The sequence below is a fragment of the Myxocyprinus asiaticus genome, chromosome 13, assembly GCF_019703515.2.
Source record: "Myxocyprinus asiaticus isolate MX2 ecotype Aquarium Trade chromosome 13, UBuf_Myxa_2, whole genome shotgun sequence".
Classification (NCBI taxonomy): domain Eukaryota; kingdom Metazoa; phylum Chordata; class Actinopteri; order Cypriniformes; family Catostomidae; genus Myxocyprinus; species Myxocyprinus asiaticus.
This window is the reverse complement of record NC_059356.1, coordinates 50091118-50114745: the sequence shown is the minus strand read 5'-3', so window position 1 is coordinate 50114745 and position 23628 is coordinate 50091118. Positions and strand designations below refer to the sequence as shown.

The window sequence follows — 23628 nt, the reverse complement described above, 5'->3', positions numbered from 1 at the left end:
TAGAACCTTGCAAAGGTGTTGGGTGTTGCCCAGCCCGCTGCTCTACAAATGTCTGTTAGAGAGGCACCTCTGGCCAGAGCCCAAGAAGCCGCTACACCCCTGGTAGAATGGGCCCGTAGCCCTACCGGGGGCGGCATGTCTTGGGCGAGATATGCCATAGATATGGCATCAACAAGCCAGTGGGCGATCCTCTGCTTGGAGACAGCGCTTCCTTTCCGCTGTGCACCGAAGCAGACAAAGAGCTGCTCAGAGAGTCTAAAGCTCTGCGTGCGATCCAAATAGATGCGCAAAGCACGCACCGGACACAGCAACGCCAGGGCTGGGTCTGCCTCCTCCTGGGGCAGCGCTTGCAGGTTCACCACCTGGTCCCTAAAAGGAGTGGTGGGAACCTTGGGCACATAGCCCGGTCGGGGTCTCAGGATCACGTGAGAATAACCCGGACCGAACTCTAGGCACGTTTCGCTGATAGAGAACGCTTGCAGGTCACCTACCCTCTTGATGGAAGTGAGCGCAGTCAGGAGGGCAGTCTTCAGGGAGAGTGCCTTCAGCTCGACTGACTGCAAAGGCTCAAAGGGGGCTCTCTGTAGGCCCTGAAGAACTACGGAGAGGTCCCATGAGGGAACGAAGAGCGGTCTGGAGGGATTCAGCCTCCTAGCGCCTCTTAGGAACCTGATGATCAGATCGTGCTTCCCTAAGGACTTACCCTCAACTGCGTCGTGGTGTGCTGCTATGGCAGCAACGTACACCTTCAAGGTGGAAGGGGACAGCCTCCCTTCCAACCTCTCCTGCAGGAAGGAAAGCACTGATCCGACTGCGCATCTCTGGGGGTCTTCGTGTCGAGAAGAACACCACTTAGCGAACAGAGACCACTTCAAGGCATACAGGCGCCTCGTAGAGGGGGCCCTAGCCTGAGTGATCGTGTCTACCACCGCGGGTGGTAGGCCACCTAGGTCTTCCGCGTCCCGTCCAGGGGCCAGACATGGAGATTCCAGAGGTCTGGGCGCGGGTGCCAGAGGGTGCCCCGTCCCTGAGAAAGAAGGTCCTTCCTCAGGGGAATTTGCCAGGGGGAGCTGTCGCGAGGAGCGTGAGGTCCGAGAACCATGTCTGGGTGGGCCAGTAGGGCGCTACCAGGATGACCTGCTCTTCGTCCTCCCTGACCTTGCACAGTGTCTGTGCAAGTAGGCTCACTGGGGGAAATGCGTATTTGCGAATGCCAGGGGGCCAGCTGTGTGCCAATGCGTCTATGCCGAGAGGAGCCTCGGTGAGGGCGTACCAGAGCGGGCAGTGGGAGGATTCTTGGGAGGCGAACAGGTCCACCTGAGCCCGACCGAATCGACTCCAAATCAGCTGGACCACCTGGGGGTGGAGTCTCCACTCTCCCCTGCGGGGAACCTGCCGTGACAGCGCGTCCGCTGTAACGTTGAGGTTGCCCGGGATATGAGTGGCTCGCAGCGACTTGAGGTGCTGCTGACTCCGGAGGAGGAGACGGCGGGCGAGTTGTGACATACAGCGGGAGCGCAGACCGCCTTGGCGGTTGACATATGCTACCGCTGCCGTGCTGTCTGTCCGAACTAGCACGTGCTTGCCCTGGATCAACGGCCGGAACCTCCGCAGGGCGAGCAGAATTGCCAGTAACTCGAGGCAGTTGATGTGCCAACGCAGCCGCGGACCCGTCCAGAGGCCGGTGGCTGCGTGCCCGTTGCAAACAGCGCCCCAGCCCGTCTTGGAGGCGTCTGTCGTGACCACGATGCGCCTGGAGACCAGTTCTAGAGGAACACCTGCTCGTAGAAACGAGAGGTCGGTCCAAGGGCTGAAAAGACGGTGACAGACCGGTGTAATGGCCACGCGGTGTGTCCCGTGGCGCCATGCCCGTCTCGGGACTCGAGTCTGGAGCCAGTGCTGAAGCGGCCTCATATGCATCAACCCGAGCGGGGTGGCCACCGCCGAGGATGCCATATGCCCCAGGAGCCTCTGAAAAAGTTTCAGTGGAACCGCTGTTTTCTGTTTGAACGCCTTCAAACAGGCCAGCACCGACTGGGCGCGCTCGTTCGTAAGGCGCGCCGTCAGAGAGACTGAGTCCAACTCCAAACCGAGAAAAGAGATGCTCTGAACCGGGAGGAGCTTGCTCTTTTCCCAGTTGACCCGAAGCCCTAGTCGGCTGAGGTGCGAGAGCACCAGGTCCCTGTGTGCGCATAACACGTCTCGAGAGTGAGCTAAGATTAGCCAGTCGTCGAGATAATTGAGAATGCGAATGCCTACCTCCCTTAACGGGGCAAGGGCAGCCTCTGCGATCTTCGTAAAGACGCGAGGAGACAGGGACAGGCCGAAAGGGAGGACTTTGTACTGATACGCCCGACCCTCGAACGCGAACCGCAGGAAGGGTCTGTGTCGAGGAAGGATCGAGACGTGAAAGTACGCGTCCTTCAGGTCTACCGCCGCGAACCAATCCTGATGCCGGACGCTCGCTAAAATGCGTCTTTGCGTCAGCATCTTGAACGGGAGTCTGTGTAAAGCCCGGTTCAGTACTCGCAGGTCCAAGATTGGCCGCAACCCACCGCCTTTCTTCGGTACGATGAAGTAGGGGCTGTAAAACCCTTTCTTCACCTCGGCTGGAGGGACAGGTTCTATCGCGCCCTTTCGTAGGAGGGTAGCGATTTCCGCGCGCAGAGTAACAGCGTTTTCGCCCTTGACGAAGGTGAAGTGAGTACCGCTGAACCTGGGCGGGCGCCTGGCGAACTGAATCGCGTAGCCGAGTCGGACGGTCCGGATCAACCACCGCGACGGATTGGGAAGTGCAAGCCATGCATCCAAATTCCGTGCGAGGGGAACCAAGGGGACAACGTCGTCGGACGTACCGGCAGGTGGGGCCTCGCGGCGGGGCGGAGCGCGAGGTGCCACAGCACGTCGTGGCCGTGCTGAGTCTAGGGACATCGAAGCACTTACCTGGCTCCTTGTGACCACCCCCGGAACAGCCTGGGACGGGGGAGGAAGAGGCCTGTCCTCGCGACCCGTGGAGGCTGTCACATCGGGGGTGGATTTGTGCCACAGCTGGGCGCTCAGGGGCGAAAAGGGCACCGCTGGAGCGCCAATCCTGCAAGATAAAGCCCGTGGACGGTAGTCGTGGTGACGACCGTACACAACGGGTATGTGACCCAGGGAGGAAGGAAGCCGCTCTTTTGTTGAACTGTTGGGTACCGCAGCCACTTGGGCGTACGGCGAAATCAAACGAAAAGGCAACAAAAGATTTTCCACCCGGCCCTCCACCGGGGGATGGAGTGGTCTTTCTACCAGCTCCAGGTGAGTGGGTTCCCTCGTCCCTGGGTTGTCCGTCTCAGGGGCGCCTCGAAGACCTCCGTGGGTTCTTCGGTGCCGGCTGAGAGACGGGTGGCGTCGGCTTCCTGCGGTGGGCTCCACGCCGGGGCCGGGCCGGAGGGGCGGGCTGCGGCGGAGCCGGTGCAGTCACCGCAGGGGGACGCCCTTGGCGACGAGCAGACGGGGTGCGGGGTCTTGAGCCGCGCCGGGGCAGGATGTGCCGGATTGCCTCCGTCTGCTGCTTTACCGTCGAGAACTGCTGGGCAAAGTCCTCAACGATGTCGCCAAATAGGCCCGCCTGGGAAATGGGGGCAGCAATGAACCGTGTCTTGTCGGCCTCGCCCATCTCGACCAGGTTGAGCCACAGGTGGCGCTCCTGGACCACTAGTGTGGCCATCGTCCGCCCAAGAGACCGCGCTGTGACCTTCGTCGCCCGGAGGGCGAGGTCGGTCGCCGAGCGCAGTTCCTGCATCAAATCTGGGGCGGAACTACCCTCGTGCAGTTCTTTCAGTGCCTTGGCTTGGTGGACCTGCAGGAGAGCCATGGCGTGCAGGGCAGAGGCGGCTTGTCCAGCAGCGCTGTAGGCCTTGGCCGTCAGGGACGACGTGAGCCTACAGGGCTTGGAGGGGAGCTTAGGGCGTCCACGCCAGGTGGCGGCGCTCTGCGGGCATAAGTGCACTGCGAGCGCCTTATCCACCGGGGGAATCGCCGTATAGCCCCTGGCCGCCCCGCCATCGAGGGTAGTGAGAGCGGGGGAACTGCGGAGCCGGGTTCGGGCAGTAAAAGGTGCCTCCCACGACTTCGTCAGCTCCTCATGCACCTCCGGGAAGAATGGCACTGGAGCGGGGCGCGGCCGGTCTGAGCGGCGCCGCGAGCCCAGAAACCAATCATCAAGCCGCGAGGGTTCAGGGGAGAGCGGAGGGTTCCACTCTAGCCCGACGCTCGCGGCCGCCCGGGAAAGCATGTCCGTCATTTCGGCGTCGGCCTGTAACTGGGCGACCGTCCCCGAAGGGGGAAGCCCAGCTGAGGCTTCTGCGTCCGACTGGACAAGCCCGCTCTCCGACGCTGCGCTCGAAAGCTCATCATCTTCGCGGGCCTCGAACGAGAAGCCAGACTCGCCGTGCGACGAGCCGGCGAACTCATCCGGAAGCCCGATTGGGGCAGACGAGCGTGCTGGGGAATGGGAGGTCCGCGGGGGGAACCCGGCGGAGGCGATCCCATTGAGGTCCCCAAATCGCCCCCAGCGCCAGCCGCGCTGACCTCAAACCCGTAGGTAGGAGGACCAAGGCGGGGAGCCGCTGGGGTGGCTTGCTTTCTTACAAAAGCAAGCCGCGACCGCAACGTTGCCATGGTCATGTTCTCGCAGTGAGAACATGAGCCATTCATAAACGCTGCCTCCGTGTGGGTCGCGCCCAGACACGAAAGACAGCGATCATGACCATCCGAAGTTGAGAGAAATCGACCGCAACCAGGAATAACACACGAACGGAAAGGCATCTTTAAAAAGACGCGTCTTTAAAAAGACGTTCCGTGTGTGCGCTCTTTTAGAGAAATATATACTCTTTTAGAGGGGAAAAATGCTCTTTCAGAAAATATACTCTCTAGTTTTTCTGCCGAAGCGCCCAGGGGCGTTCTCTGCAGTGCACCAGTGCAGAGGAGGGAGAAGCCGCTGAAATGCGCCGTCAGATCCAGCAGAGGTGAATGAACAGTGCTATTTAGCTCGATGAGCATGACCGTTCGGCTCCGAAGAGAAAATCTGAATGAGTGGTTGCATACCAGCTCCTTTTATACCCGTATGTTCGGGGGAGTGGCATGCAAATACCACTCGCCAATTTTCATTGGCCTTTTATCAAAGACCAGAGGTGTCTCGGGCTCCCAAGAGTGACCCCTAGTGTCACTACATCGACACCAACGTCGAGTGAGTGACAGATAGGGAACTTTACTAACATCATCAGTGGACCTTAGGGAAGATAATGAAACTATAAAAAAGACCATTTCATGACCCCTTTAATATCATCTAGGCAATTAGGAAGGGATCCAAACGCACTCCCATTATTCTTTCTTAGTGGCAGACAAATTTGCATGTCATCCGCGTAACAATGGAATGATATGCCATGCTTTCTAAAAATGGACCCTATGGGAAGCATGTAAAGTGAAAACTAAGTGGGGCCAAGAATAGACCCTTGAGGAACCTCACAAGTAAGGGGGGTTGAGGAGGATGTAACATGACCAATATTAAATGAAAACTTATGTTGTAAAAGAAAGACTTAAACCATTTAAGGGCAGTACATTGGACACCCACTGACTCCTCAAGGCAGAAGATAAGGATACCATGATCTATGGTATCAAATGCTGCACTGAGGTCTAGTAGCATAAGAACCACAGAGTCTCCCATGTCATCAGATAACAAAATATAATTAAGAACTTTTAAAAGGGCAGTTTCTGTGCTATGGCGTGATCTAAACCCAGACTGAAAGACCTCAAAAACAGAATATTTATCCAAGTAACTCTGCAATTAGCTAAGAGCAACCTTCTCCAGGACCTTTGAAAGAAAAGGCCATTTAGAAATTGGTCTAAAATGTGAAAATACAGTGTGGTCCATGTTAGGCTTTTTAAGAAGAGGCTGCACTATTTCTAGGTCACTAATTAAAGCAAATGTCTGACATTGACAATGTTTATTTCATTGTATGAAAATGTTTTGATCTCGCTGTGCAGGAGATAATGTATGTGAATCGAAGTGATGCCCAATGCGTGAATTAATCAGTCTTTTGAATCGATTCTTCTCAATTAATTTTTCTAACGTGCGGGCTGAATCATTTGAAGCTCTTTGTCATGCAGTAAAACAGTAAGGAGATGCTTTAGAAGTCAGAGAACAAAAACAATGCTGAATGAAGTGGATATTTACTTAAAATTCATTGAAACAAAACCTGCAGCTGCACTCAATCGTTTGCCAGTGATGAAGATCATGTGCGAGTGCAACTGCAGTCTGTGAACGATTGTCTACTGCAGGTAAAATTGAGGGTCTCGTCTAGGGTTTCAAATGGGGTAGGACCGGCACTGCCAGGACCCAGTTAAGCTGCTTCGGAAGGGCAATGACTTTGAATGTGTGTGAATAATTTAGTTTTGTTGCCTCCTTCATGAAATTTTTATTTTATATATATATATATATAATATATATAAAAGGAAAACAGGACCGACCGGACCAGGAACCAGGCTGGGGATCAGGATCGATAGGAACACTATAAAAGACATACAGGACAGACTAGAGAACAAGATAACAAGACAAACTGGCACTGGACAGCAAACACAAGGAGACTAATATAGGGAGAGAAATCAAGCGGGTTCATTCAGGGCAGGTGAGACCAATGAAACAACAATGAGCAAACAAGGAGGTGGGGTGTGACGTAAGGCAGAGAAGCACGCAGCGATACAGAAACAATAAATAACAAAGCTGCTTTTTCTCACAAGAAGGCAAAACATCCGATCAGCATGAGCACACATGGCCAAGACAATGAGGCGATATACACTCATGCCAATCGACAAACAAGATGAGAGAAGACACTTGTGTGAGATTTCGGCCACACACACACACCCAACACCTTACCGAAGTGACCGAACCTCAGCACAAACACGAAGACAGCTCGCTACCTGGGAACGTGGCACAAAGTGAGCGCAGCACGCGTCCGCGGATGCGAGAGACAGACACGAAGACCGACATAGATTATTGACACGAGTGCATGTGCCAAGATGACACGAGCGATTCATCCATGTCAAAATTAGACAGACAAGGAGTATGAATGTCCGGGTCCTGACACAGACTGGAACCGAACTAGACAGGAAGTCAGGACCCAGACACCATACTCCAGACATGAAACACAACAGGCAGAAGAGCACGCGGCAGGGAATAAAACAGTGACCACATGCTCACACAAAGACAGACATGGGCGGATAATAATTGTTTTTAGATCTTAATTTGCATTAGTAATTTTCCACCTGTTTTCATAGACAGATATTTGCATGACGGTAAATGGAAAGTTGGTTATATAACTTTTTTTTTTTACCACTTCTGTCACAGTCCTGTCTCTCTGTCAGTCTGGGTTTTGGTCTGACAGCACCATGACAGAAGTGGTAAAAAAAAAAAAAAAATGCATATATAACCAACTTTCCATTTACCATCACACAAATATCTGTCTATGACAACAGACGGAAAATTACTAATGCAAATTAAGATCTAAAAACAATTATAAATGTAAACATAATAATTATAATGATGACAATAAACACTGAAATATAAATCATGGTTCGAGGTGAACGTGTTTTTGTATTATTAGGCTATTTATAAAGTGACCCTGCAGAGTTGCGCTCACAACAAACTGCTCTGTGGAAATAAAGCAAACTGAACTCAAAGCACCTCCTGACCTAAGATGGTCTGAGGTCATTTGCAGCACATTTATAGCCGATACTATTTTTGCCAATTTTTTTACATACGCGTTCCACAAGACTGCACAACTCCGAACAAACAACGCATCAGACATGCGCAGAGATGGCTTTTTTGAGATCTGTTCTTAAAAATATAATAAAGTGTGTTTCTTCAAGCGTGTGTCTGTGTGTCTAACAGCATTTCTTGGATGTTCCATTCATAATGTTTCCACCGGTATAAAGTTTCACACCGGTGTTGTCCCTTATACTGAGTAAAAGAGGTAACACCGTACACCGTGGCAACCCTATTGTTCAGGGTTGGGTTGCACCAGCTGTGCAAAGGTTCACACTAAGGGCTTAGTAAATACAGTTAGTTTGTAACTAAGTCAGTGCTTAATTTCTGCTTAATTTGGTTGCACCACCTAGGGGCCTAAAGACAATTAAACTTTTTTGACTACACACAGAGTTTTTCAGGAAACTATGTGTGCCAGTGGTGCAGGTCGCACAGAGATGTGTCACGGGTACAGACAAGTGAGGACCAGTCACTACTTCATGATGCAGAAAATTACAAAGCTGATCTCTGTGAATGTAATCGTTCAGGTACAGGTGAGAGAGAGGAAAGTGCACTAAATTCCTTGCACTTCTTTCATGTCACTGATAATTTTACACCTGACATCATGCATGACATGCTGGAAGGAGTAGGGCTACCTGAGGTTAAGCTAGTTCTAAATTCTCTAATTGAGGAAAAACATCTCTCCCTTGATACCTTGAACTACAGGATCACCAGCTTTGATTATGGCTTTTGTGATATGAGCAATCAACCTACCCCCATCAGCAAAAGTGAGCTTTTCATGTCCTCCACTGAGGGAAAAGGGATTGTGGAGAGTTTAGAGAAGGACAAATGCATTACGATTAAACAAAGACGCACAATGGTGCAAATCCTGGTGTCCTTTCTTATTGAAATGTTTGGTGAAACATGAGTGACAATTTTACTTTAACTACACCCAGAGAGAATCTTCTTTTTATTTATTGTGTAGGCCAACATCTGACACAAAGAAAGCAATGGCATTGGCTTTAACTGAGGATTTTCCATACCTCAAGGACACCAAAGGCAATGGCTATGTATGAACCTAATAATATTTGTCTCTTTGTCCATTTGCATATTTTTATAATAATATTTGTAATTAGTCAAAATAGCACTGTATGTAAGACTGTGTTTTTTGTTATACTTTGTAAGGAAGGATTTTACACACCAGGTCGAAACCACCAACCAGCCACAGGCTTTATTGAGGAACGTCTAAGGAACATCCGAAAAAGAATGAGGAACCTTAGAAGACCCCCAAAATCAAGAAGAAGATCGGTCTGCAATGATAATTCCAGGTAAGGCTTGAAAAAATTAAGCCTTTTCAGAACAATTGCTATCCATGATTATATAACAGTTAGTTTAAGTCTTTGAATCTGATTGGCTTAACTGTTTTCCAAGAGTGCTGTTATTTAGTAAAACAGCATTTAAAAGCTTCATTTGTATCATTCCACTTGTCATTGCTGCTTTGCAAATAGTGATGGGGATTTTGATACATTATTCATATTGATTTCATTCACTGATCTGTTCAGTGACTTTCTTCAGATTACATCATTGTGCTATTAGATGGCAACAAATGAGCCACTTATGTTATGAGTGAGTCGTTGATTGTGTTTACATACACAACCTTGTGAATATGCTTAACGCCCTGTCTACATCGGATATGAGCGTCCCGTCAAAAGCAAACAATATCCATTATAATTAATGAAACTTTATGCACTGGAAGTAGCGCAGCGCCAACAGTAAACTGATGTCCCATTCCATTTTCCGCTGCATGCACTTGCATTCTTGCAAAGACACAAAAATGTTTCATCGTGTCCAGTGTAGATGGCCTCAAGCTATGCCTGATGTAGAAAGAGGGTTAGCAGACAATGTGTGTAGTCATGTAAATGCCTTAAATAGCTTTCTTTTATGGAGGGTAAGGTTATAAACAGTTTAATGAAAACCAGAGAAAACCCATTTGTTAATTTTGCTCATTACACTGATTTCACTCTGTATGTAAACCAGAGACTGTTTAGTCAGAGATAGTCCTCTTTTATCAAAATGAGTGGGAGAAACTGGAACATCCAATATGGCGGGTGTAGAAAAAGAAGTCCTGCCTTACAAATACAGACAATATTTGTCACTTGTCAATTAACTTGAGAATGTACATGCACATTAGCTGGACCAGTCTTAAAAATTGTGTGTTTTTAGCATGATCTGAGATAAAAATCACAATTTATGATAATGTAACGATGCTGGCAATGATAGGCAGACGATGAAGACGATGATATGTGATGAACCCAAGTGCAGTTTATTATCAATCGTGAAATCCAAAAACCGTAACTCCCAATGTGAACAAAATACAAAAACTTTGACATGACATGACATGACATGACATGACATGACATGACATGACCAATCCAACAAAGTTACATTCACAATACCTGACAATGGACAATGGAAAACATGAGGCTTATATACATGGACAAGGGAGAAACATGACAATGATAACCAATGACAAGACAGAACTGATAACAAGGTAACAAGACAAAAAACCAATGAAAGCATGACACATGAACATGGAGGGAAACATGAAATCACATGACCAAGGAAATAGGAACAAACATGGCATGGAAACAGGAAATAACATGACATGGAAACACTTTTCAAAATAAAAGACATGAACACAAAACATGAACAAAAACACATCTAGACGTGACAGATAACAATCATTTCAAACTAGCTGTGTATCATTTGTGAATGAATCTGAGTAAGCAGTGCAGAGAGCATTGCAGACAGAGTTGTGCTTGATGGTTTTGCTTCTCTTGAAACTATGTTTGCTAAAATAACTGGCTAAACTAACTGCGGCCTTGTGCCTATTGTTGAAACACAGTTCTGCTGATATTCAGAACAACAGCACTAATGGTTGTGTGATATTGCTTAAATGTCAAACTACATCTCTCCAAAAACAGATCCAACTATACCAGCGAAAAGATCCCAAAGTCTTGTGAACTGGCTAAAAAATAATCATGCACCCTTTAAACAAGTGGTAGAGAATATGAAGGAAACAGCATTATACAGGCTAAGTGGATCTGACAGAATGGGACAAAGAGCATCACAGAGGTTGTCCATGAGTTCCCTCATCTCTTGAACACAGCTGGCATGGTATGGGTTTAATGAAATATTTAAAAAGTACTTTAATAACATCTCATTCCCATTATTAGATTTCACAAGACTTTGATCAGGTTCATGGAGAAACTGGGCTGAAGCTGTTTGAGTCGTGAATCACTTTCTTTGCTGTCACAATTTTAAGGATTGCGATAAGTGAAGAAATGTTGAATCAGTTTCTGGAGGACATTCCACAAGATGAGGTGGTTTTAGATGTTAAAATAAAAGGCAACTTAAAAATAGTATTTAGCATCATGGTTGCGCTGTTATTTTTGTTGTGGCTGAGGTCATCACAATAATGTCAGTGTATGTGTGTAGTAGCTGGTCCTGTTTCTGGCATTTTTATGCCTCTTTTCTGCAGAGTGTAGAGTTGATGTAGCTCTTTTGCTTCTTCCTCTTCTCCTTCCACCAATGGTCTACAGAATTGGTCAAAAGGTCTTCCATCCATCCATTGATGAGGCTAGAAAGGCCTTCATTGATCTTCATTCAGTAAGTATACTTGCTGTTTGTATCACTATAATGCAGAATTATTCAGCCACAGGTAATCCAGAAGAACAGCACGATTGCTTGTGTAATATTGCTTTAATACAACAGTTCAACAAGCAACTAAATAACATTTAGTAACTTATATTTTAGTAAAAAAAAATTGCTTTGTTTCTGTATTTTTATTTTTTCTCCACCAATGAAAATAGTTCCAAAAGAAGCCAAAGCATCAAACTTTGCCATCGACAGTCTAAACTAAAAGCCTATATGTGTGGAATCATTTCAAGGCGTCCTCTAATCAATCAGCTCCTCACTGGGTTTTCCATGTCCTGATCTGTGCTTACTAGTGAGAAAAACTCAGACTTTCTTGATGTAACCAAGTGATCGTGGAGCATCAGAAAATATTAGATTTTGTGACTTACAAAAACTCGCTCCTAGCTGCAGGTAAAAGCACATAACTCCATTCCCTGCTCCTCTTCCACTAGCATGAGAACTCAGATGCTCCAATATTCCAAAATATCTGCTGTCCACCCACATTCACTCCACATCCGATCTCATACCATGGGTTGGAACACCACCACGACAAGTGGAGTGATACAAACAGGAAAGCATTCTGGTACTGTTATACTAAATATCATCACTCCTGCAATGGCTTGGCTAATCAGATTTAAGGACTGAAACACAGATTATAAGATCTTTTAATGTAAATATTTACTTGTCATGGTTTTTAGCACTCACACTAATATAATTTCTTGTATGTTGTTTCTTTCTGTTATAGGTAGGAACAAACATGGTGGAATTTCTTCACAGGGCAGAATCCACAAAACCCTACCCCTCTGTCCTGGCCATGGGCAATATCCAGCAGATCTCCCAATCATTTGAAATTATCAATGGGCAAGCTCTGGAACAAAGCACACTACTTGCGGCTGTTGATGTGTTCTTCAAGGCATTCTACATGTTTGATGTCAACTACCCCAAGCAATGTGTTTCTGCATGGGAGTTCCTGCAGCACACTGTTTTCCAGATTGAGGGCAACGAATCTTCTGCTGTTTGGTTTCTGCATACATCTACTGTATATTTGCTGAAGAGTAGGATTTCACACTTTTTTTTTTTTTTCATTGAAACAAATATGATGATAGGGGGGTTACTGGAGGGTCTCGCCTAGGGTGCCAAATGGGGTAGGACCGGCCCTGATACTCAACCATGCTTCAGACAAGCATAAAAAATCCAGATTTGAATTTGTGACGAGATGTTTCATTTCATCACACTTTGCCATAACACTGTGAGTATTTCAATGGCCACCCAACAATCCTTTTGGTTTGGCATCATTGTCCCACAAAATCCTTGCCTGATTTACAGTTTTAAAAAGTTTAAACTGACGCTGTTTCACAATCGCAGGATTTATGTTGCGCTTGAATCCAACCTCTGAACAGATGAGTTCATACACTGTGTTTTTAATGGCTGTTTATTATTAAAGTAATAATTAATGTGTATTAACAGTGCATCTACTGTCTGTGTGTCAAACATACGCCAGTGAAAGAGTCATTTGACCCGCACTAGCGGTCTCACGAATATGCACACCTTTTTTTTGTCTTTTGATTACCATGGATCCTGCGAGCGCCCCTGACAATAACCCTGCACAAATGTGAAGTGTGACTCTTATGAGACTTTCCCATCCAGACGGTTCACTTCTAGACACACCCCACTAACACTGAACAACAGTGCACGAATTGATTCCAGTGTTATTGGAGGTGTTGCGCTTAGTGTTCAGGTTACTACAACTGGTAATGTATCACAACAGAGCATGCATGCATTAAACATTATTACAGAATTCATTAACAAAAGATTCTTCATACATGACAAAGAACATCTTCTCTGATAAACCTTTTTCAAATTATTGTTTCTTAAATGAACCATATATGCAGCACCAAACTACATCAGTCCTGATGGATCTCCTTAAGCCACTAATAAAATAATAATATACTGATGACACTTTATACTTCCATTTGCCATTAACAAACATATACTGTAGGTACGACTAATTATTAACAGATTAGTAGCTAGTTCATCAACATTTAAATCTTTCAAATCAAACTTTCAGGACATTCATAACTACATTAATGTATTTTCAGTTTTAACTGTTTATTAAGTGTTGTGTAATGCAATAATGCTTAATGGGTTATTCATGAAAGTTATAAAATGTTAATATATTTTATATGACAAATATCCCAAAGAAGCAATTATGCATCTTTATATGGTGTTTTTTATTGTTTTTTCTATGAAATATGAGCCAGACCATTGGTTCCCAAACTCTTTACCTTGAAGCCCCCTCTACTTATATACAAGTCTACACATACAGCCTATGCAAAGTTTATGCAATGCACGTTCCCAAAAATCATTGTATTATAATCATAATTTAGCATTTCTCACATCATGGATGCATGCTTTTTCCTCAAGCTCTATGTGTTTGCTCGTGTGAATGCACGAGAGAGCACTATCATTGATGGCCATGAGAAATTCATAATGATGATTATAATACAATTATTTTTGGGAACATGCTTCCCCATGGATTTTGCATAACACGATAGACATGATACTCAGGTGACATTTCTACTGGTCTATTACACATTGACACAGAGCCATGCAGCTGCCTGATGGTCTCATTATAAAGCATCAACAAGGTATGCTGTTTTAAGAGGTTTTTACAGTCTTGCAGTGCGTGATTATGATGTTATAGAATTTTCATGACCATTGAAGATACAAGAAAAAGAAACCCACAAGCACTTGTCCACGTGACAGCAAGCCGTCATTATTCAAAATGCTGCCTGTAATTTTGACGCATAAAAAACAAGCAAGAAACTCGGCTTAAACAATCTTCACGTGGTATCTCTCTCGCTTGGCCTCTGCATGCTTGTGAAAGAAGGAGCGGGAGGGAAAGGACAGCACTCGCAGCCATGTGAGAGTCAAACAACTGTGCTTTTAATGCATTAATAACTAACGCACCTGTTTTAAAAGTATTTGATATATGAGGGAAGATTCATTAGGGAGTTTTAATTCTGATGGTAAGCTGCAATAATAAGTTCATAACTTTGGGCGTTAGATCAGCAGTTACTTGCACCATGTCCTAACTGTGTAAATAAAATTGTATTTGCCATTATTATCTTTAATAAAATATAGTGCAGTTTAATACAATTAAATCACATATCTTGTAAAAGAGTTTTGTTTGGAGGAGCCAGGGTGAGAACATTGGATCCCATGCTTCCCTTGACCCAATCCATTCTTGGGTCTCTTCCAGCTTTGTGTATTTCACTCCTATTTCTCATTATTGTATTTACACATACTCACAGGACAGTGATATCCTTGTCAGAGTTTATTCAATTTAAAAACATTTAAACAAGAACAAGAACAACTTTTATTATAGATAGCAGATATTGTAGATGCTGAACAATCTCATTCGGATGGCAGGAAAATGCAAATTACTTACAGAGAAATCAAATACAAGGTGAAATGATAGAACAAACCATTTAAAATCATAATCTGTAGTTGTACACATCACACTGCATTCTCAAAAATAATGATAATTATCAGTAGATTTAGTCTATTAAAAAAACATCACCAGAAAAGACAATCATCTCCCTGTCTGATGGCAAAGTATTCATATGGTTTAAGGCTCTATGTTTGTGACTGTGCAAGACGAAATGACAAAGCGCAAGGTCTTATCTAATCTTTGTGAGAGTGCTAATTCTAATTGACATTTTTGTGCAGCACAAAGTGCACGAGGGCATGGGTGGGAGTGTTCATGCAAACTGTGGGTGTGTGCTCATAAATGGTGGGTATATTTTATGTTAATGAAGCGGCGCAAAGCGCAAATTGTTATTTTCCTGAGAAATAGATCATTGCGCTAAGACGTTTCAATACCACCTCTATTTGAAGTGCAAAGTCTAATCTCAGTTCCTCCAGTTGCAGTCTGGAGATTCAACCAGCAGGCAGTAATAAAGTCCAATGTGTGGATCATCAAATAATGTTCAATCACTGTTGAAGCCGATTTATGAAGCAAAAATATATGAGATTTGCATTACACTTGCTTGAGGTCATGGTTTATTTTTTATTTTTATGATCTTATTTGTATTGGTAATATTCCACCTGTAGTTGTAGAGTGATATTTACATCACTGCAAAGGAAGCTGGAGAGAATAAAATGTCTGGATTTGGAGAGGTGTTTATATACGATTTTTTTAACCATTTTGTTATTATTTTCATTTAGTTTGAAATGTAACTTGAATTTAGAAATATTTTGGTTTAGGTTTGTGGCGTTTTGATAAACAGATTTATTTTTTAAAGGAATGACTGGTTTAGTTGAAAGTCGACTGGAAAATGAAATGAGGGATCATTGATTCCTCAATCCACAGCCAAACCCTGAAGGCCGACACAATCACTGTTAATATTTTAGTATGTTAAACCATGATTTGTGTGTCAATAGAGCGATATGATTCGTTTTACTTACATATAAGGAGCGTGTCACTGTAGATATTTACATGATATTACACAAGGATGCTGCTCATGCCCAAAAGAACGTTAAGTCCATACTTCCATTTACACTAGTAATTTCTTATGAATGTGCTGTATACGTTTATATCTCTGATGTTTGATGGACTGGGCAGTAACCGGAGAAGAACCTCTGAATTAAACTGCACTTGAACCAGCCCATTAGCGTTTTGTGTGCACCATTTTGCTCACACCAAAATACGAAAATTTCATGGCCATGCCCACTGACTTTGTGCTTATGCCTAGCCCTACACTTTGCGTTAGTGCCCTTAAAATAGGGCACTTAGTCTTTCATGGAATTATAACATGGCAAAAATGTTATACTGAAGCACTCTCTAGGGTGCTGACAATGTTTTCCAGATAAAAAAAAAAATTAAAATGGTTACAACAGAAAAAGTAAAAATACACATGAAACTAAACTTGTAAAAGCAGAAAAAATAAATGTATGTGTTACTTTAGATGTATTCATCCAAACTCTTTACTGCTTTATCTTTCGGATGTGCTCTCCATTCATCTGGAATCTTACCCCACCCTTCAAATGTGTAATTGTAGTATTTTTCCAGATCTTTCTGGAATCTGCACACAAACCACTTCCAGTACGGCAGCTCAGAAAGGTCAGGAGTGATGCTCCAGTTAGCAAATCTAGGACCTCCTTTTCTGTATTCTTTCCAGAGGACTGTCTTATCTGAAGAATCAGGATGAAAACATTGATCACTTGCTACTGCTGTTGTGCAGATATCAATCCACAGATTTGTTGTATCTTTGGTAATCAAACCATTTACTGCAATAATACGATGGAAAGGAACACTGTGATCTCCATCATGGTCTTTCATTGTGTTGGTGCAGATGGCTTTACAGAAAGGACACTGAACCCAACAGCACTGACAGAAGTGATCAATCAGAAGCTCATCTGGTTTTTTTCTGCATTTTTCCATTTTCATATCATTGATGCTTTTAAAACGGTTTTGTAGATTTGACATCCTTTCTGTTAGTTTTTCACTTAAAATCTTCTCAAGAAAATCAAAGTCTGTAATTTCACTGAGATCAACACATGGATTTCCTGTGAATTTCATCTCGTCTGTTAAGGATTTGGTGAAGCATTTCTGCCACATGTTGGCATCTCCATTGTTTTTCTTGACCTCCAGTACTGCATCATGTACTGCTGCACTCACAGTTTGTACTTTGAGTCTTAAATTAGTTTTGAATATGGTAAGGACCTTTTGGTGCTGTTGATTGATAAACTCATCAACTTTACATTTTATAAAATGTTTGAAGTGTTCTCTAGGATTATGAATGTACTTCATGTACTGCTCAAAGATCTCATCTTCTGCGAGAGATTTCAAAATGTGCTTTTCCAGTTTTGATCTGTTCCCATTTAAAGCTTCCAGCTCAGACCTCATTAGATCTGCCAAATCAATAGCAGTTTTGTTGTAAACTGCCTGCAAGATGGAAGATTCAAGTTTTCTGCAAATTAATTCTCCAAATATGGTTGTTGTTGTTGCTCCTTTGCAGTAGTTCTTGAAGACACTGTAATATTGAGGTTTCTGCCCCTCAAGATAAATTCGTGGATCATTCGCATTTTGAAATTCTTCATGAATTACAGCTAATTTGTCATGTGCATAGTCACATACATGCAGACAAAGATCAACAGTGAATTCTTTCTTTAATTTCAATTTCTTGTTCTTCGTTTGGTATTCATTGATGTCATTTTGAACAGAAGCTGTAATGTTTTGAATATAGCTATTGTGGTAACCCAGTGTTGTCTGTGTCTGCTCAAGTAGTCTGCTGGTCCGCTCAATGATATCTGTGATGAGAACCCTTATTGAGTTATGATCTTCAGCTAATAGAGCATTGGTCTTTAATAGCGCATTGTTCTGAGATTCATTCTGTAATTCATCCTTTACATTTTTATGGCTGAAAGGGATGAGTTCTTTTAAAAATGAAATAAAAGATTTAGATTTTTGCATAGCAGGAATATCTTCCTGTTTCTCAGTGCTCTCCCCTGTCTGTTTAGGTGACTGATCGTGATCCGATGGCACCACATTCTTTTTCAGCATAATGTAATCTGAATAATCACCTAGACTGTCTATTCGTTTATAATATCTCTCATGTTGCCTCTTTTGCACAAGAGCCGATTCATGATTTTCAGACAAAATTTGATTGACATCCTTCCAAAAGTTGAAGTCTTTCACTGAAGGAGTTTCTTCGATCAGTTCAGTGATCCATGTGCTCCAAACTGTGTCAAACTCTTTTTTCAGCACATGTTCATCTGTTTCAGTACTTTTCAAGCGAAAAGCGAGTTCCTTGCTCCTTGTGAAAAGCTCATTTTCATAGTCTGTCTTTTTGCCATCCAATTTTTCTCTTGTTTTTTTCTGTTGAGTCACTTCATCCAACTTTCTCTTTGCTCTCTTTATGAGGTCATCATGGAGGTCTGAAATTTTGGTTTCAAATCTTCCTCTCCATTGACTCAGAATTTCTCTGTCTCTGTCCTCCTCAAAATAAGACACCAATGACTTTTGTACTACTTCTTTTGTCTTATTCATGTCAGCCAACAGGTCCTTTTCATCTACCTCAACTTTTCCATTGGCGATTCTGTTATGGTATTTCTCTTCAATTCTCAACATGGCACTTCTGACTTTCCAGGTCCAGTCATTGTATTTAGTTTCCAGTTTTCTGTACACAGCAATCTCAAGGATGTTTTTGAAGCTGAACACAAAGTTTTCATTCAGCAGGGCATTCCACAGACTATTAATGCGTCCTTTGAATTCTGACAGTGAAACAGTGCTAGATTTAGATGCTTTTGAGAGAATGGTATTCATCAGCTCCTGAATATTTGTACAGTAGTTTGGGTTTGGTGGTGCCATGGGTGGGCTGCCCTCCCAGAGCTGTGCAAAATACTTTACATCATTCTGAACATCAAATGCAATGACATCACTGAAACATTCTTCATCACAGTCTTCCTCTTTAGCTGCGAGTTTTGTCATTTCATCCAGTTTCTCCAGCAGTCGTCTCCTTCCCTCCATGTTTTTCTCTCCAGCTGTGATGTCTGAAACATTCTGATGGACAAACATACAGCTGGGATTTAGTCTGACCTGCTTCATCCTCAGGAAGGCCTGAACAACAATCTGAAGTATGTCCTGCATATCAGACAGGTTTTCTCCAAAGATGTTGATCAAGGTCAAGTTACCAAGACCAACAACAAATGTGGCCAGTTCATTGTCATGATGTCTTGTTGATCTTCCAGCCAGTTCTAGAGCACGAAGTCCCTCAGTATCAACCACCAGAATATTGTCAAACTTCAGCTGTTTCATCTTTTTCATCTCCTCTGACACTTTGACCAGCTGCATGAAAGCTCCTCTAGTGCACCTGCCAGCACTGACGGCAAACTGCAGTCCAAACATGGCATTCAGCATGGTTGATTTCCCAGTGCTCTGAATCCCTAAAACAGACAGCACAAACACTCTCTGGTCTCCCAGTTTCTTGATGAGTTCATCTAGAACAGCGGAGATCCAGATCAGAGGAACATGAGCAGCATCTCCATCCATCAGCTCCAGAGGAAATCCAGAGATCATCATCTCTGCTGCAAGACTCGGGAGAGAAGAGAAGTCAAACTGCAGACCTTACTTGTTCTTCTTCACTGATGAACAAGATTCATAGATCTGGCCAATCTCTCTCAGGATGTGCTCCAAACCAAAGGTTGCAGCTTGATATGCTTCTGATATTTTTTCAAGTTCTCTTTGTTCAGTCTTGAGTTGCTCAGACTTATCATTGCTCTCTTTCAGTTTTAAGACTATTGACCACATTTCATCATACTTGTGATGTAGAGCAGAAAGATCAGCTGAGGTGTATTCATCCAGGAGCACACCAAGCCATTTAAGGAAATAGATTTTCTTATTTACAGCATATGACTTCATTCCATTTATATAGCACTTCATAAAAGCACTAAGGACAAATTCATGTTGTTGATCACGGATTTTCTTCAGTTCTTTTTTTTTCCTACTGATGTCCATTTCTAGCTCATCACCTCGAGGTCGATGTAGTTCTTTGTTCTTCTGACACCACTGATGCCACAGTTTTCCCTGACAGGGCAGAAATGATTCTTTGATTTTTGTCAGATCTTTATTCTCCAGTAATCTCATCATCTGCTGTGCTGCTTCTTTTGCCATCCTGCAGTCTTCATCATCATCTTCATCTACTCTGATATCTGAGTGTTTGGACACATCTTCAAGTCTGAAAATGGAAGCTGATTCTGAAGATGAGAGACAATTATTTACAGCTCTTCTGAGTTCTTCATGTACATCTGACTGATTTCTGTCTTTCAAACCAATTTTGAATTTCCCTTTCTCCATCTCAATTACACTAGATTCATCCTCAGCAAAAAGGCAAATGAGTGGCTTTTTGTCTTTGTAAAGGTTTGAACACTTTGCCAAGTTTCTGTCTTGTTTATCAAGACGTTCTAAGATAACAACATTGACTGAGGACATTTCAGTGAGGATCTGCAGCTGTTTCTCATGGTCTCCTGCATCACCATGTAGATTACAGAACGCCACACAGTCATTAAATGTATCCGTGTTTTTTCCAGACGGGCAGTACCAGGCGATCTCCACCACTCCATCCATCCATACTCTAGTTCTGCTGCTGCCTGGGCAGTTCCTGTGGAAGAACGTGTTGTGTTTCTCATTGATCAGACTGTTCATCAGCTGAGACTTGGATGAGGACACTGAGCCAAACCTGAAGAAACACACCATTGGAGTTTGTGCCTTACAGACTGGCTGGACTTTACTGATGATTTCACCTTTATAACCAAATGTCTTCCAGCACTTGCTGATTTGTCTAAATGTCCAGAGAGGAAACTCAATGTGTTGTGTGAATGGATCCGGGACAAGCAGAGGCAGAGCATACTGACACTGTGACAGTTTAGTCACCATCAGCTGCTTCAGGAAACTATCAGCACAATGAAACACGGCCATCTGAATGTCCATTGGGTGAACAGAGTCTGATTTGCTAGCTTGCTTGTTAGAAAAAGACATTACTTTGATAAAATCATCCTCATTTTTAAATGAATCACAGATGGCTGGTTGAGTGTGATCTTCCTCATTGGTCTTTTTAACAGTAATGTATCTTGCTCTGTAGTTCATCATCAGTAGTTTTTGTAGGAAAGTCTGAACCAGCTCTTTCTCATCACAAGACTCATAAGACAGTAATGAAAGTGCAGTTAACTGAAGAACATCTGCAACTCTCATTTTATTGTGGTGCTTGTTTTTAAGATAAAGTCTTTGAAAGAGTTCCCCTGTTTTTGACCTTGTCCAGTCCTCTAGAGGTTGATCTTGTCCCTCTATTTCTGTTCTACACTCTTCTGTAGTACTCTGTGAAATAAAAGCAATACATTTATGTTATGCAAACCATTTTTGTACACTGTATTAAACTCTTACTTTCCCATTAACAAAGGCTTGTGGATTCCACACTACTGAATTTTGTAGAATTTCCTGGTCATTTTTAAGCCTCAAAAATGATGCAAAATCTGCATAAAGGTAACATAAAAGTAGTCCACAAGACTTGTGCTTTATATTACAAGTCTTCTGAAGCCAGACAATGGCTTTTGTGTGGAACAGACTCAAATTTAGGTCATTATTCACAAAACTACTTAATGATACGTTAATGATGCATACATAATTCAATTACAGAATAAGTAATCATATTATATATAAGACATACAAAATTCATAGAAAATTATTAAAAAACAACTTTTAAATATTTTACAAAATTTCTCTTTTTGTGTTTTGCAGAAGAAAGGTCATGTCACATGTTTGGTCACAAGACAATATGAAATCTTTTTGATCGGCATAGCTGACATAGCTTTATTACTTATTTGATTTTAGATTGAATTACGTCTCAAAAGTCATTCTGCTCATCGCACAAAGTAATCACATTGTTTCAGAAAACTTTGAAAATTGTGCATGAGTCCTATTATTACTTTTACGGTGGTTTTATGTTTTTGGTCCTTTTTCAAGCTTGACAGACCGGAGTCACTGTTCACTCTCATTATGGCGAATAAACTCTGTGAAGACTGTGAAGAACTTTGTGTTCCACTGTGGACAGAAAGTCATACGGATTTGGAGTGGCATTAGTCAAGTAAAAAATATATATATATATGTTTGGGCAAACTATTTTTTTCAAAAATCCCTTAGTGATAAAACTCTTAAAATTATTGTATCATATTATAAGGGTTTTTTTGATTTAAGGGGTTTGATGCCAATGGACTTTAAAAACAAATATAAGTGATCTTATGATCTTGTGACTCTAAACTACTGCTTAATAATTTGATGACAAATTGGAAGCTTTCTATTTATAATTAGTCTCAGCCTCAGACGGCACGCCTACAGACCTCCCACATTGTGCAGTGACCCTCTGATGCACATAGCACTCAAAATTGAAAACACTTTCTCGAACAACTCAGCACAAATCTGCTTGGCTGGTCAAATCACACAGAACTTGGAAACTGAGTTGTGTTAAAAAAAAAAAAAAAAAGAATCCGGTGTATAAAATATGGTATACTATACTCTCTTTTGATAATCGTACACCTGTAGCACAAATGTTAGTCTTGCAGCATTGTTTATCATTTGGGTTGCTAGGTGACGTCTCTGGTTATAATCAATAGGGCTGCCCCTACCAAAGATTTTCCTAGTCGACTAGCAGACGTTAGTTTAAGCCATTAGTCGACTAGTCGCATGTTTATGATATTAATTTAATTACTTATATATATATTTTGGGGGACATCAGAAAATGGTTTGAGTTCCAGGGCTGAGAAAGAATGTTATAAGTAACATTGCTAACACTGTTCTACATTACAGAGAAATACTAAACCGTAATAATGAACCTTTAAAATATAAAAGCGAGCTGCAGCGACTCCGGCAAAAGCGGTAATGATTCTGAATGTGTCGGAAAAACCAGCAAGGAGACTGTCTGAACATTTTGTTAATTTATAGAGAGAAATGCACATTAGAGTTGTGCCGACAGACGATGATCTTGGGGATCGACGATGGTCAGAGTGATCAATAGCTGATGCCTTTGACCATGTTAAGATGATATTTGGCTCGTTTTCCTATTAATGTATTAAATTAATTATTATTATTAGGCTATTATTATCAAATTAATATTACAAATAATCTTCCAGACACACGCTTGAAGAAACACTTTATTATATTATTAAGAACAAATGACAGAAAAGCGTCTATGTGCATGTATGACGCGCTGTTTGTTCGGAGGCGTGCAGTCTCGTGGAACACAGGCATGTAAAAGGTTCTCACTCTTTCTTTGTATCTGTCTTCTGAATTCTTTTTTTTTTTTTTGCAAGAACAGTATCATCTATGAGTGCTGTAAATGACCTCAGACATCTCATCTCAGGATGTGCTTTGAGTTCAGTTCACTTTATTTCCACAGAACAGTTCATTGTGAACGCAACTCTGCAGCCTATACATCTGTGATTAAAACATAAAATAATACAAAAACACCTCCAACCATGATTTATATTTCTGTGATTATTATCATCATTATAATTATTAGTTTTACATTTATAATAGTTTTTATGTCTTCGTTTGTGTAAGTAATTTTCCGCCTGCATGTTTAGACGGACACTTG

The 23628-nt window shown here is 42.8% G+C and overlaps 1 protein-coding gene across 1 annotated transcript in view; it reads right to left on the bottom strand.

The window, feature by feature from the left end:
• Nucleotides 1–15686: 15686 nt before the first annotated feature.
• Nucleotides 15687–23628, bottom strand: part of LOC127449803 (interferon-induced very large GTPase 1-like) — a 23870-nt gene continuing 15928 nt past the window's right edge. The window contains 1 exon segment of the mRNA XM_051713358.1: nucleotides 15687–21356. Within this exon segment, the coding sequence (XP_051569318.1) occupies nucleotides 16446–21356 (4911 nt within the window). The 3' untranslated portion in view covers nucleotides 15687–16445.